Source organism: Penicillium brevicompactum, assembly GCF_028827555.1.
Source record: "Penicillium brevicompactum strain IBT 35665 chromosome Unknown utg000007l_segment0_segment0, whole genome shotgun sequence".
Taxonomy (NCBI): domain Eukaryota; kingdom Fungi; phylum Ascomycota; class Eurotiomycetes; order Eurotiales; family Aspergillaceae; genus Penicillium; species Penicillium brevicompactum.
Window position 1 is genome coordinate 1,568,769 of NW_026623210.1, and position 14,919 is coordinate 1,583,687.

At 50.4% G+C, this 14,919-nt stretch overlaps 5 protein-coding genes across 5 annotated transcripts; 3 read left to right on the top strand and 2 right to left on the bottom strand.

Annotated features, from left to right (window-relative positions):
• Positions 1–3,347: 3,347 nt before the first annotated feature.
• Positions 3,348–5,203, top strand: N7506_011344 (uncharacterized protein; the record flags this gene model as incomplete). Its single annotated transcript, XM_056960637.1, has 3 exons — positions 3,348–3,782; positions 3,848–3,950; positions 4,005–5,203. 3 exons carry the CDS (start codon positions 3,348–3,350, stop codon positions 5,201–5,203), a joined length of 1,737 nt encoding a protein of 578 aa, XP_056806792.1.
• An 885-nt stretch (positions 5,204–6,088) lies between these two features.
• N7506_011345 (mitochondrial 37S ribosomal protein mS35) lies at positions 6,089–7,296 on the bottom strand (the record flags this gene model as incomplete). Its single annotated transcript, XM_056960638.1, has 2 exons — positions 6,089–6,684; positions 6,738–7,296. 2 exons carry the CDS (start codon positions 7,294–7,296, stop codon positions 6,089–6,091), a joined length of 1,155 nt encoding a protein of 384 aa, XP_056806793.1.
• Positions 7,297–7,545: 249 nt separating this feature from the next.
• On the top strand, positions 7,546–8,221 carry alg13 (N-acetylglucosaminyldiphosphodolichol N-acetylglucosaminyltransferase catalytic subunit ALG13; the record flags this gene model as incomplete). The annotated part of the gene is made up of 3 exons (XM_056960639.1): positions 7,546–7,840; positions 7,908–8,046; positions 8,104–8,221. The coding sequence occupies 3 exons, from the start codon at positions 7,546–7,548 to the stop codon at positions 8,219–8,221; spliced, it is 552 nt and encodes a 183-aa protein (XP_056806794.1).
• A 584-nt stretch (positions 8,222–8,805) lies between these two features.
• N7506_011347 (actin-related protein ArpA) lies at positions 8,806–10,030 on the top strand (the record flags this gene model as incomplete). The annotated part of the gene is made up of 3 exons (XM_056960640.1): positions 8,806–9,531; positions 9,600–9,914; positions 9,968–10,030. 3 exons carry the CDS (start codon positions 8,806–8,808, stop codon positions 10,028–10,030), a joined length of 1,104 nt encoding a protein of 367 aa, XP_056806795.1.
• A 2,324-nt stretch (positions 10,031–12,354) lies between these two features.
• Positions 12,355–12,843, bottom strand: N7506_011348 (DUF3602 domain-containing protein; the record flags this gene model as incomplete). The annotated part of the gene is made up of 1 exon (XM_056960641.1): positions 12,355–12,843. One exon carries the CDS (start codon positions 12,841–12,843, stop codon positions 12,355–12,357), a length of 489 nt encoding a protein of 162 aa, XP_056806796.1.
• Positions 12,844–14,919: the final 2,076 nt, after the last annotated feature.

A 14,919-nucleotide genomic window follows, 5' to 3' on the forward strand; every position in this document is an offset into this window, starting at 1 on the left:
GTAGACTTTTGCTACCACACGATGCTCATCGAGATTCAATGGGCTCGTCTGTAAAGCTTTTTTGACCCCGCTGTGCATCAAGAACGCCCAGTGTGTGCCTGCAAATCGCTCGGGCCATCGTCACTCTGTCAACGACACTGGGTGGAAATGCTCAGACTCGAGAATGCTGTTCCGAATCTCTGGCATGGCACGTTGATACCCGCCCAAATGACCATTGTATTTCATCGCATGAATTGTCCGTAGGACGTTGTTTCTGTATCCCCTCGGCACGTTTCTCGTCGTTTTCTGTGGTATGATTGAGACTGTCGGTCATGACCATTGTCAGCTTGTGAAGCAGATAACCAAAAGACTCTCACCATTAACCATTAAACAAGATCGCCACCTAGGCAGATTACTTGCCTCAATCGCTGGATTGAGCTTTGCGAGCCGTCATTTTGACCCTCGAGCGGGTTATCCAATATCGTCTCCCCCGAGTCACCGAGAGAGATGCATCAGCCAAATTTGGTTTTAACAAACGATAGTTCTCCGCCTCAGTGTCGTTTGAGGATGACCTAAATCTTATGCCGGAAGCCGGAAGCGATCCTTCGACCGACCGACTCATGTGGCAACCCTTCAATCGTCAATTTCCAGCAAGAGGGCTCGGCAGAGGCTTTGACTCGTTTGACATTTAAGCAAACGGCGAAAGACACAATAGGACGTTTGCCTTTTTGAGTCTGCTTTCTGATAAGCTCATATGTTCAGCCCCATAAGCCGTACCTCAATACGATGTGACCCTTTTTCGTGCTGGGCCCTGGGGTACTTGCTGCATAAACCTTGGAAGGTGAACATGAAGCTCCGAAATATTGGGGATGTGTGATCTTATTGGTACGATCAACAGGTGAGTATCTCGACATATTTTCTTGCTGTACCACGCTGATCCTCGGAATCAACGAACAACCAACAGCCACCTATAACCCGGCGTCCGTCCCAGACAAATTCTTCCTCACGCATCATGCCTTCGATTCACGGGCCCTGCCTCACTGTTCAATGTACCAATCACATGTGGCTTCCTCTCACCTCGGGTGTTCAAGGTTGTCAAGTTGGTTCCAGAGGAGGATAGTTCACAACCATGGCCCGATCACAACCAGGCGATCTTCCCCCACCACACCGTCATTCTGATAGCACGGATATGAATATGCTGAAGGGGCATGGCGCACATTCCCAGACTGGTGCCCTTGCAGACGGAACCTGTGTGTCCGAAAGTAAAGGCACGATCCACGACCCACTTTCTTTGGAGTATGAGACTCAGCTTTTGATGGTCAATCGTGATTCCTCAGTGTTTTTGACGGACAATGAGCCATTCCAAGGTTGTTTTCATGCCATGGACGTTTCTATGTTGCAAAGCATGACAGAGGCAGCTAAGTCGGTCTAGGAAGTCGTTTGGACAACACATTAGCCATTCCAAGGTTGTTTTCTATCCACCGCCCACAATTTGACTCTGAGACGCTGGTTTTCAATGATAATGGTGATTGCCGAGTTTGGTTGGTCTTTTCTGCCTGGCAACCCGGCTGGTTCAAGCGAACCGTCTTTGAATCCTCGATACAGGACATTGAATTCGAAGCCCATTGCAAGGCTCGCAGCTTAGGCTCCTGGCTACAGCACATTTTCTACCAATCTTACCGTCACAGACCTTCTCAATGGTATCAGAAACAAAATCGATACCCAATCTGCGTGTTTCAGAGATTGTCTAGGTCTCAATGGCGATACTCACTCCGATTAATCAAGTGGTCAGTCTCATTGAATTTACTCCATACCGTGCCATTGGCTGCTTACTGTCACTGAACTGATGACCCTGACAGCTTCCAGACATGACTGTATCCCGAGATCTCGATTCAACCCCTACGGCCATCATTCTGGCACGAGTTACCTCCCCTTACCCGGCACTGTCGAATCCAACCAATGCCTCCCAAAAAACACGTGAGAACCCAATCCTTCAAGATCACGAATACATCCGGACATATCCCAAGCTGTGACAGACCAGGCCCCAAGCCTCAGAGGTCAAGCAAGCCTCTGAACAAGATTGATACACAAGCATCGCATGGAATGCTAGCCACCCTGGACCTCTGACGCGGCTTGAGCTTAGGTCAACGCACAATAACAGAGGCAGTGTAAGGCAGACTCTCGGGGGATTCTCTATCTTCGACTGATATGCTGACATGGCTACTCGCTATACTGAACTACGTCTCCTAAACCGCAGGCACAGAAGCACCTACCAACGAATACCTACGAACGTGACGAACACGACGACTCGAGCGTCCTCTTTTGTGAGATTTGCCCAGAGCTCCTCGCCTATGACTCCCTGTCAATTGACCGCTCAAGACAAAAGCCAAACCATCCCAGCATGATCCAACCCGCGGCGAGGCAGAATTCGAGTGGTGGAGCTGGGAAACTACAAGACTACTGGTGGAACTTGGATCCAGGACACTGCTCAAGTTCAACGTCCTCTGTTTAATCATCTTTGGGAGCTTTCGGTTTCCAAGACTGCCGCAGTCCTACTAGACCGGATTGATTGCTTCCCCAAAGATCATTGAGGCTCTTTTGGGTAGTCATTGGCTGCTAGAAGCGAGGAGAGCCTATGTGTGTCTAGTCTTGCTGGATACCGAGTGGTGCGGATCTGCCACAGCTTAGAGCGAAGTATACGTGAAAATGCATGATAATCCATTGCTACAGCAGCACGAAGCCGTGGTCTTTTAGATTCTTTTCAACCGCATACTCATGAAAAGAACAAAGCATGAAGCTTGCAGCTTAACATAAGCATAAAGGTATTCATGAAGAGTTGGGTTTGAAATCGGACTAGAAGGTCTATCATGAGCACTTTGCGCTCTACGGAGTCTATAGATGTTTCACTTCAAGGTTGTGCCTTCAACTTCTAGTGTTCTTATACGGCCCTGGAGGCATCTACTAAAGCTTCCATCTTGCTAGATGTCTTTGTGTTAGACGTACTATGTGCTTCATTCTACTCCGCCGTAGTCCTTCAGCGTGTGCAGTGGGAAGTAGGGCGGGAGCTTCTCTTTGAAGTGAAGTGAAGTTGAAGCTGTCCTGGAACTATTGCCCCCGTGTATGGAAGGGAGAGAGATTGGCTCCATCTTGACATGACGCCCGACCCCCCGTGACGCGCTCGCTTCTCTCCTTTCGATTCTTTCCCTCCTATTTCAGTGATTCCTCCCATCGTTTCTCTTCTTCCTTCTTCCTCTCTTCACCACCTCCGCTTCTTTGCTTCGTTTTTTGCTTCACAATTCAGGTCGATGACATTTTCGTATCTCTTATTGCCAAGCAATTCTGAGCCCGAGCTGGTTAACTCTGTCAACATGCCTCCATCTTCTGGAGCCAGGTTCTTCTGTACTCGTCCCCATGGGTCTATGGCTGCCCTCATCGCTGTTGATGACCTACCCCACGGTGTCACAATTGATGGTCTTCCCCGCGTCCTCACCCCCGGTGAGACTCAGGGCATGACCAGCTGTGGTCTAGCCGAAACTCGTCCAGAGCCCTGGACCATCGATGGCGTAGCACACGTTTACCCTCGCAACCTCGACAACAATCTTGTCGCGGAGATGCACCAAACCCTGGTCTCTCTCTTACGTGATCCTGCCATCCCAGCGCGGGTTCAGGCTTCTGTCCAGAATCTCATTAATCGAACTGTTGATTCGATGCCTGGCAACACCAATGAGATAGTTGGCATGACTGATATGTCGTACATGCAAGCCAACACCAACAGGCCTGCCGCTGGTCAAAATGCCCGAGGTGTAAGTCTAAGCTACTGAGTCGATGTCCTGACTCCCATTTCTGACTTTCCATCCCTCTTTAACAGAACGGCCGTGCCAACAATAACAACCACCAGCAGCAGCAGCGTGGTAAGAAGGAGTACTGTTCTTACTGGCTCCGTCATGGCGAGTGTGACTACTCCCAACAGGGTAAGTCTCTTTGTGGGAATTTGTTCTGAAGACTCGGCTGACACATTTGCACAGGCTGTATGTACAAACACGAAATGCCATTGACTCTGGAGGGCATCACGTACGTTGGACTTCGTGATATCCCACGTTGGTACCGTGATCAGCATGGCGTTGCAAGCCTTGCTCAGGGTCACCGAGGCGCACCGCTCCAAATTGAGGCGACAAATTCCCAGCGTGCAATCGCCCAGCATGCACAAGGCACGGATGGGGGTCTTGATGGAAACCCTCAGGATTCCCAGCAGGCAATTGCCGCCAACAGTCACCCTTCTACCTCTAACGGTCGACAGGAGCTTGTCAAAACTCCTCCTCGTGGCCCAGCGAAGACCGGTGGCAACAACTCGGCCCCAAACACCGTCCGCAGTGGAAATCGAAACGCCCCAAACTATCAAGGCAATAACGGATGGAAAGGACGTGGCATTGGTAACCGGAACCGCGTCGCCAACTCGTCACCTCGTGGTCGAGGCTCCGGGGTCTTGTCTGGACAGGTCCCGTCTCACACGCCCACTTTCGGCTTCGGCCAGTTTGGAGGACTTATGTCCCCCGAACCTAGCCCACCTGATTTCAATGGTGGCAACCACCCCGAGACCTTTCCAGTAGGCCGTGGCGTGCCCGTCTTTGATCGTCCCACCTCGCTCGGCCGCGGTGAGAATCGCAGCCACCCCTTGGCCTTATCGAGCTTGCCGGCGACTCAAGCTGGCCGAGAATCTGCTGTCAGCATTCATGAGAACGTTGGTCCGAACGCCAACCGCTCTGGCATCGCGGAATTCCATGGTCACGCTTCCAACCCATCTACCGATGGAGGCGTTAAGCTGCCTGAGGAAGACAGTGAAACCTTCACTCCAGGCTCCTCCAACCGGAGCATCACGTCCAGCCGAACATGGAACCACCTTCAGTACGCCCACAGCAACAGTGGTGGTTTCACGCCCAGCAACCGTGGTGGCTTCACACCCAGCAACAGTGGTGGCTTCACGCCCAGCAACAGTGGATTTACTCGCGGGGCTAACATTCCTTCCCTGGCTGATCTGATTTCCCATGACAGCGCTCCCCCTCTCCGCGCTCGTGACACTCGCGGTGCTTGGGGACCCGTCGGTGGACCCGTTCCCAACGATGGACCAAAGGAGACCACTGTGGATGATGAGCAATCTGCTCTGCTCGGTTCGCATGCTGCCATGTTTGGACCATACATCACCGGCCATCACGCCGCCAAGATGTAGCTTCAATCTGCAACACTCTCAAGCAAGCTGACGTGAATGTTCTGGGTCTGTTTGTGTGCCAATTTCAGACTTTTACAATGTGCTCGTATCAAATTCGGACCATGGCATCTGCATCTTCCGGATATTTTTATCAAGGGTTTTCACTATACCTTGGATATTGCATACGGAGAGCCAACATGCGTCAGCCAAGACAAGTTGTTCTGAGAGTGCAGTGGGAGCGCTTTTCGTTTCCTTATTTTCTTATTTTGTTTTCCCCATATTGCCCATCTTGTGTCCCCATATTCCCCATCTTGCCCATCTTGCTATTCCCTATCGTCCGTCCGGTTTCTGTTTTTCTTTGTTTTGCGCAGCGGGCTTTCCCTTGATCCAAGGTGGTGTGAACTATCTTGGTGATCGATTGTCTCGTCGTGGGATCTAATTTTGTGGATTGAGGGTCTGTTCATACTTAGCAGCCCTTCCGGTGAAGCTTTGGACTCATCTCGTCTCAATCGGGGAGATGTTCAATGCCACTCAAGCTGGAAGGTTGACGCTGATTGTCATGGACGGATTTCGATTCGTTGTTTCTAACATATCCCCCTGGTGATTTCAATTTCAATGATGATCGTTATCAAATTATGCGTGCTTCTCTTTTGTACCTGGTAGTCAGTCTTTTCGTGGACGCAGTGTGGACTTGAGCTACATCGGGTATTGTTCTATAAAAAAAATGTCAAAGCAGACGCAGGATGTGATAGCAACGGAGTCTATTAGCGAGTCGCCAATGAATGAAATGAAATGACTATAGTACATTTGAAATAAGAATATCAAAAATCCTGGAATATGCGCCCGCGCCTCGCAAATGTCTGACAACAGCTTCTCAAGCCCCAATATACAGTTGACGAACATCGCTCACCGGCGGCCAATCTTCTTGCGAGCGCCGGTCTTGACAGCAACGCGCTCACGCTCCTCTTCGGCCTTAGCCTGAAGAGATGGGTTGAGTGAAGGAAGGACCTTGATGGCATTTGTCAGGATCGCGCTTCCATTCACCAAAGCAGCCCGTGTGGACTCGGCAGATAGACGTTCCTGGCGGCGAGCGGCCAGCTGGCTTCGGCGGGCTTCGGTCATTTTCCATTCCTCGGGGAATTGAATTCGGTGCTTAGGCTTGTGGTGGCGGAGGTCGAGAGGAATATCGGCAAAGGAATCACCTTCCTTGGCCTCCTTGATCAAGCTGTTGACGATGTCACCCAAGTAGCGCTTGTTTTGGGCACTTTCTGGGAACTTCGCACACGACATGCGGACGATGTCGGTCTGAGGGTTGTAGCGCACGCCGGCCAGCTTGAGGAACGTTTGACGCTGGGCTTCGGTGAGATACTTGGGGACCAGATCCTGGGAAGCGAGCTCTACGACGACCTTGCACTCTCCTGGGTGCTCCTCACCCATAAAGGAAGTGTAACGGAAGCGGAGAATGTGGGTTTGGGGAGGCAGGGTGAACGGTTGAGCGAGCTCTGTGGTTTGAAGTTAGTAAATACAAATGTGAACGGAAGACAAATGAACTGACTGCTCAACATAGGCATGTCCCATGCAGTGATACGGGCGTATTCTCTCATTTCGCGGTGGAGTTCTACCTCCGCATGTGCCATGGAAGTCATTTCATCGTCATTAATCTCCTCGTCTCCATCCTCGACCTGGCCGAACTCATCGGGCTCATCCTCGGCCCAGAAACCAAGTTGGCGGGATTTGACTTCTTCGAATCGCAAATCCGTTTCCTTGTCAATTTGTTGCACAGACTGATCAATCTCACGGAACATTGCGGCGCGCTCCACGGGGTCGTTCCATCGGGCGACCTTATCCTGGTTCTCTTGGTCGAAAGCCGAGCGATCCTGGGGAGACAAAAGGTCATACATGGAGCGCGTTTCCTTGTCCAAGTTTTCAGGCGAGTACTCGGGTGCGGCAGGGTAATCACTGGCGTTGCGGTCTTTTGGGGGAGGCGGCACCACGCGGTCTTCCTGGGCGCGGTTGAGCGGCGAGGCGGAGAAACAGCGCATGGATGAGGCAATTGGGTTCCTCCGGGTGAGGACCCGTGCCTGCTGAGCCAGTGGCCGAGCTGCTGAAGCCATTGTTGCGAATATTACTGGTTCAAGGACGGGTCGTTACCACGATGTTTTCCACCTCACTTTTGCTAGGTTCACCGCCGCGGACTATACCTAATTTAGACTAGTCGGTTCCACTCACGTGATCCATTGCATCTAATGATGCTTTCTTGGACATTCGACTTCCTCTTTTCAACCCGGTGGTTCTTGCAGAAATCGCCAAGCATGAGCATTGCAAATCTTGGGTCAAACAGTTGATTCAACGTTGCTGTCACAATGAAGCTGTGTTTCGTGACAGTGGGGGCCACGGCTTCCTTCGAAGCATTACTTGAACAGGTGCTTACTTCGGAATTTCTGGAAACCCTGGCAGATCGTGACTACACACATCTTCTTCTTCAATACGGCAAGGATGGCGAGAAGATTTACAACAATTTTCTACAAAGTGGGGTGTCCCATCATGGGCTCACTCTCGGAGGATTCGACTTCAAGCCCAGTATAGAACCAGAAATGGTTATGACGACCGAAAGAGAAAAGCCACAGCAAGAACGTGGATTGGTCATCTGTCATGCCGGTATGGCCCTTCACTTCGTTCGCGTCGTTGGGGATTTGAGCCGTCCAGAATTCTAAACATCAAGCAGGAAGTGGAACCGTCCTAGCAGGCCTTCGCCTCGGTGTTCCCTTGATTGTGGTACCCAACACCGAATTGGCAGACAATCATCAGCAGGAGCTTGCGGATATTTTGGAACAAGATAATTACGCGGTCAGCAGCACTGTCCAGTGAGCAATCTCGCCATCCCCCTGCGTTTGTGACCAGACCGACTGACAGCGGGCTAGGGACTTGCCAAAGGCCATTGCCCAAGCGGAACTTCAGAAGTCTGAGGTATCTTCCATGCGATCTGGAAAAAACACCCTCTCTCAGAACATGTCTGACGAAATGGGCTTTTTGGATTAACGGTATAGGCCGAATTCAGGACCCCACATTCATGCTGACTGGCGACATTGACATACGTATGCGCATTGGTGCAAGATATGCCTGTACTCCGTACGTCCACAAACATTGGTTTCGAGGGAGTACTTCGACTGAGTCTTTGGAACAGTATACTTCGGCTCTCAAACAAGTGGTATTTCGAGGTTGTTAACCGGCTGAATGACTTGCAGCAGAATATCAAACGCTAAAATTACGCAAGTCAGTTCAGGTTCTGGAAACTCGAATATTCATTGAGTTATGGAATAGTTCATCCAAAAATATTGTAGTTCTCCGTACTCCGTACCATGAGCGGACTAAGTGGCCCAAGCTCCTTGTTGACAATTCCCGAGCGGCTTCGCGTCCACTCCTGAATCAGTGACAGGAACACCAACCACCGACATCCGATCATCTTCAACCCAACACCCACCCGGTTGATCCCCTGATTCGCCATCCTAGGCCGAGAGGCCGTCTCAACCACCCGCGCCTTTCCCCCTCTCCAATCTCAACTCCGACCACACTCCCCGCAATGGCAGAGGCCACCCTCCACAACGTCCCAATTGTCATCGACAATGGCAGCGGGACAATCCGAGCAGGTTTTGCTGGAGAAGAGATTCCATCATGTTATTTCCCCTCATTTGTCGGCCGCCCCAAACACCCCCCGAGTGATGGCAGGTGGTCTGGAAGGAGACTCGTTCATCGGATCCCGCGCACAAGAGCTGCGGGGACTGTTGAAGATCCGATATCCGCTTGAGCATGGAATTGTCACCAATTGGGAAGATATGGAGTCAATTTGGCACTATGTGTACGAGAACGAACTGAAAACACTCCCCGAAGAACACCCCGTCCTTCTCACAGAACCGCCATTGAATCCGCGCCAAAATCGTGATATTGCGGCTCAGCTGATGTTCGAGGCTTTCAATGTCCCTGCCTTGTATATGTCTATCCAGGCTGTGCTGTCACTATACGCGTCTGGTCGTACAACCGGTGTGGTTCTGGACTCCGGAGATGGTGTCTCCCATGCGGTGCCCGTTTTCGAAGGTTTCGCTATTCCAAACAGTATTCGCAGAATCGATGTCGCTGGTCGTGATGTTACAGAGCAGATGCAAGTGTTGCTGCGGAAGGCTGGGCACGTACTGCACACGAGTGCTGAGAAAGAAGTGGTGCGCATGATCAAGGAGAAGGTCTGCTACGTGTCGCTGGACCCGAAGCGGGAAGAGAAGGAATGGATGAACAACTACCACAAGTCCGATGCCAAAGCGGTGGACTATGCTCTTCCGGATGGTCACAAAATCAAGGTAAGTGCGGCAAGCGCAAGACCAGTCCACTCCGGGTGATGCGACGATACTAATGAGCATGTTTGCAGATTGGCCAAGAACGTTACCGCGCGCCTGAAATCCTCTTCGACCCCGAGCTCATCGGACTCGAATATCCTGGTGTGCACCAAATTGTCCAAGACGCCATCACCCGCACAGATCTTGACCTCCGCAAATCGCTATATCTCAACATTGTGCTCTCTGGTGGATCAACGCTGTGCAAGAACTTCCCCGATCGGTTGATGCGTGAGATCAAGAGGCTGGCAGTTGAGGACATGAAGATTCGAATCTCCGCGCCTGCCGAGCGGAAGTACACCACGTGGATTGGAGGTAGCATTCTTGCTGGTCTGAGCACGTTCAGAAAGGTATGTGCAAATCCATTCCGCGTTGACAGTTCATGACTAACCAGCTATATCAGATGTGGGTAAGCGCAGACGAATGGCATGAAGACCCTGAGATTATTCACAAGCGATTCGCATAATCGTCTTGTCTTCCACAAAGGGCCTCCAACCATTGATGGCCTCAAGCTGTCTTTCGGTGCTCAGCCAAAGCCCCGGTCCATGATCACTACCCCCATGCGACCCCGAAGAGACAACTCTCAAACAAGAGCAACATCTTGTCAACACTAATCGATCAATCTGCATTGGCAGTGCATCGGAAAAGCGATCGACCAACACAACGAATCCGAGTTGCGCCGCGACTCTTGATACCCCAGTTTCCATTTTCCTATCTAGTTTGTGTCTTGGCATTGGCTGTGACTTTATCTGTGCAAATACATCTTCTTCTGCGTCTTGGAAACCGGCCGCTTCGAACAGGTCGTCAATGTGGACATATTCGGCTGCATATAGAATCCAGGATACTCTGAAGCTCTTGCGTGAGTAAACTCGACCGCGTATGTGACGGAGACGGGTCTCCTGTGAGGTATCATGGGTTCATCAAGGGTCTCACGGTAGATCATCGGCAATGACATGTCTGACTGGTTTCCTACGACGGATTTTGCAACGGTTTTATCCAGTACAATCTGACACCAATGCCCAGGCGACAGGATCCTCGGTCTAGCCCCGAGGTCCCTGCATTGTATGGTCTGTAGATTCAGGTTTATTCTCATGCACAAATCTTCACATCGAAAAGAGATCTTTTGTGGGTACTCTGTAGAAGCTGAACCCATTGCGCAGAGCTTTGTAAGTACAATTATTTCCTACACAACAATCTAGGCTCTCACGATCGACATCAAAAACTTGTCTCGGTGAGAACCGTCTCCGATTCACCGCAATAAGAAAAAAATCCTTGTAGAGCGCAAGAACTTAGCCAATGGTGCACCTCACCGGGCCCCATGGCAGATCTGCGGGCCACCAAACAACCGAGCAAACATCGACCATACCCACGTGCCCACGAAGGGGAGAGATCATTGCAAACGCGTGATACAAACGGCGGCTCGCTTTGGCTGAAAAAAATTCTGCTTTGATTCATCTGTATCATCTAGGCGGTGTTTCGGTGTGGATGTCACGATACTAGTGTAATGTGAGCTCGAGACCCGAGCTAATTGAGTTTTCATGTCTCAAAATAAAAAATCAACTTTACAGCTGCCAGGTCCTTTGAGTCTGTGGAGTACAAGTGGCCAAATTCAAGTGCAGTAGAGGCGTGGCCACGGGACCGATGAATTTTAACTTGAATTGATTTTCTTTGTGTTGAGTCAAAATGACTCAATGGACTAAGTCTCGGCTCTCCGCGCCTACGTACGGCTACAACCACGACCCAACGATGCGACGTTGGTTTTCGCCATAGTATAAAAACAAGGAAATTGAAAAGTTTTGTCGACGCCTAGGTAGGATATGTCGTTCACACACGATCACGAATGGAAAACGTGTCGAGGAAAACGTGTCCCATAATTCGAGCGCTACGCCTCAGCCGTAATTTCGCATTGTTCGGCTATGTAGACTAGATATCTAAGTTTCTTGAACAATGAGGCTCAACCTTGGAAGCTGACAGCCTTTTAACTGTTGGAATACATAGTTAGGTATACAAGACCAACCCTGGAATGGCTAGGTGGTTATAAAGATCTAGTTCCACTATTTCCAAGGTTCTTTATCATATTCGAAATTTATCACAATGATGTGCTGAGATGAAGCAAGTGAGCTCCCCGATGTCGCCACACAATCACATCATCCATGGACAAGCACGCCTTTACAGCAAAGTTACAGTTCTACAATGATGTTACAAAGAAAAAGATAAATTTTGGATATAGAATCCAGCCCAGGGAAACCCAAGCTTGCAATGCATTGGTACCGGCTAGAAAGTAGTAGCTCGGATAGCGCTATTGGGGAATATGTTGAAAGGAAAAAAGCAGATGGTGGACTCCAAACAAATGCAACCAGACAGTAAATGTACGATGGTGCGATGCAGGGTCAAGATGTTGAAAAGAATCCCGGCTTCCGGAACCTGGCGTGTGGCTTGGCTTAAGCACAAAACGACCACGAAAGCGCCGGCCCATGCTTGAGTGAAGATTTCTGAGATAGACTGGAGAACAAAGAACAGAACAAAGAAAAGAAAGTGAAGCGCGTGTTCGCGGTTCGGGGTATCGGTGACGCAAGAAAGAAACAGGCGGGTATCAAGAGGGTCTTGTGAAAAGACCAACCTTCGGTTGGCTCGGTGTTTCGGTCTGGGTCCCGTTTGAATCCCGTGTGATTAAAAGGAAAAGATTTGTTGAAAGTGGTTGAAGAAAGGCAGTAGAACTTTTTTGGGGGTTGGTCGTAATGTCGTTGATGCTCAGGGTACTAAGTGTGGGTTGGATAGTGCGAAGCGCATCTATGCGGTACCCTTGAGCTTGCCCCAGCCCTTCTCAAGACCACGGCGGGCCATGTCGCGAGCGCGGTCTGCGACGGAGCCGGTGCTGGAGTTGGTGGCAGTGCTGGCGGCGGAGTACTTGCGACTCAGGCTGGAACTGCTGGAGTCGTCGCGGTACATGGTGTTACCGGCACCGCCGCGGCCGACGTGGTAGACGGGGGCGGCGCGGCGCATATCACGCTCGAGCTCTTCGTCGAAGCTGAAGATGGCACGCTCGCTGCTGCTGTGGACGTTGCCGGCGCCGCCACGACCCGAGGTGAAGGTTGTTGGGGCTCGAGAGTCGAGGCGGGTCAGGGAAGCAGGGCCGGTTGCGGTGCGAGCCTCGGTGGTCTTGGTGTTCTTCAGGCTGACGATGTTGCCGGATCCTCCACGGCCGGTGTAGACGGCAGGGCGACTGGCATGAGGAACCGAGGGGTGAGGCTCAACGACACGGTAATTTGATGAAGGCATGTTTGAAGTATGTGAAGAATCGAAAGAATCGAGGAGAGTATCGAGAGTATCCAAAGATATCAAAACAGGCAAGCTGTTACTATAATAGCAAGTCCATGAAAAGCTGTTAAATTGTGTAAACCGAAGTATGGAGCCTCCCCTGGCAACGGGGCCTGGTGAGTTTTATAGGATCCAAGGAGTCATTCTAATTTTGAATTTATTCGAAAATTCAAATTAAAAAATAAAAAAATAAAAAATCGACAACCCCACCGAGGCACGGCATCAGACTTCGTCATCGGTTTGTAGCGGCACCCCTTGAGTGCCTCTTTGAGCGACCTGTCAGGATCCGCGAGTATCCTTGAAACGCCCCTGTGACCGGTCGATCACGTCTGATTGGTCCAGAGCCACCCCCAGACGGCGGTAGCCCAAGCGAATGGGCGCATTGCGTGCCGCTTTAAGGCCTTTGCCGCTCACCTGGCAAAGTCATCTGACTCAGTTTCTGTTACTTAACAGCGATCCAATGAGACTCATCATCGTGGGTCAAGTGGACCTTTTACCCCATAACTTGGAAGAAAAAACCCTCATTTCTTGATCTCCCAAGTGTCCAGATCGCATATTTTACAACTATAGCTCCTCAGCGGTATATCCCTGTGTACGATTGCTCACACCGCTGGCTTTTGATCACATCATGAGCACGCCTTGCTAAATTCTTACACTTCATTGTACATGTAGAAAGGTGTGTGACTAGTACTACAACAGCGTGAGTACCGTTGGGATGTCAAAGACCTTGGAAGTCACGATCCAGGGTTCATGACTCAACTAAAGAAAAAAAAATCTAAAAAAAAATGAAATTTCCATACATGAAGATTTTTCCGGTGGTATTTTACTACTCCAGAAATTGCATCATTTGCCGATCCAGTTCCATAGAACGTCGTTAGTCACGTCAAATTGTTGCCTATAGCGTCAGTACATTGCAACATTGATCTGGCATTGATGAAATTTAGGCCTATATGCAATATTCCTCATACATGTACAGCTGAGCCCCTTATGCATAGCCACCTCTTGAACAGCAGTGAACCCCATTGTAAGGGCCCAAAAATACTAGTGCGCTTTGTCATGCTGATCCAAGTACGATGACCGAAATTTGCGGGCGGGTCTAGGGCAGACGCTAGTGCCCACCGTACCTGATGCTTTGGAGATCCGAATAAATCACGCATGCCCAGAGCGCCGAGAGTATAGTGTAGCATAGTGTGTTCTGTACACGTTGCTCACGCCACTCCTGAAACCCCTTGGGACCGAGCCACCTGCCGAAGAATCCGAAACGGAACAGGTAAGGTGCAAGGTATTCCCATGACGAAGGCTGAAAGGGGGAACCTTGGGAGTACAGACAGGAGTTATAGAAATACCGGGGAAAAAGAGAAAAAGGAAAAAAAGAGGTAATGCATAGGGCAAAGTTCAGGAAAAAAAAAAAAACAGTCCGACGGAATGACCAGATTTCGCCATGTGACTGGCTGAGCCTGCCTAGTGCCGGTGGTCTACACCAATCGCTGTCCTCAGCGCCATTCCCCAGATTTTTCTCATCTTCCCCAGACTCACATCATTCTGGCGCTTGGACCAAAGTCATGCTTCTGCATGTTCCCCAATGACGATGTCCTCTCTGTTAACCCCCCTGCCACTGGTAACACGTCAACGCATCTTGCCGAGGAACCATTCCGCCCTGTCTCACGTGGAGGGAATGTTGCGAAATTCCTCCTCCGAATCCCAGACATCCCGAGCACCCAATTGGACCATCTTGGAACACCTGACATGAGACTCTGTCTTCTTTTACATTCTACAGTCAAAATCACTCACTGCAGTCACCCCCAAAAAAAAACACATTGTACGGAGTACTCCGTACACCATACGCTATACAGAGTACCCCTTCCATATCAAACCCAACTATGGCATAATCACCGCATGCGCGATTAATCCCAGAATCAAAGCACTTCCTCACATCCAATCCCTTTCCCGCAACGCTAGGTCACATAATCACCAAGACCCATCTCATCATCCATTGTATCACTCCTGCATATCCCACAGCCCTGACGACCATCCTCT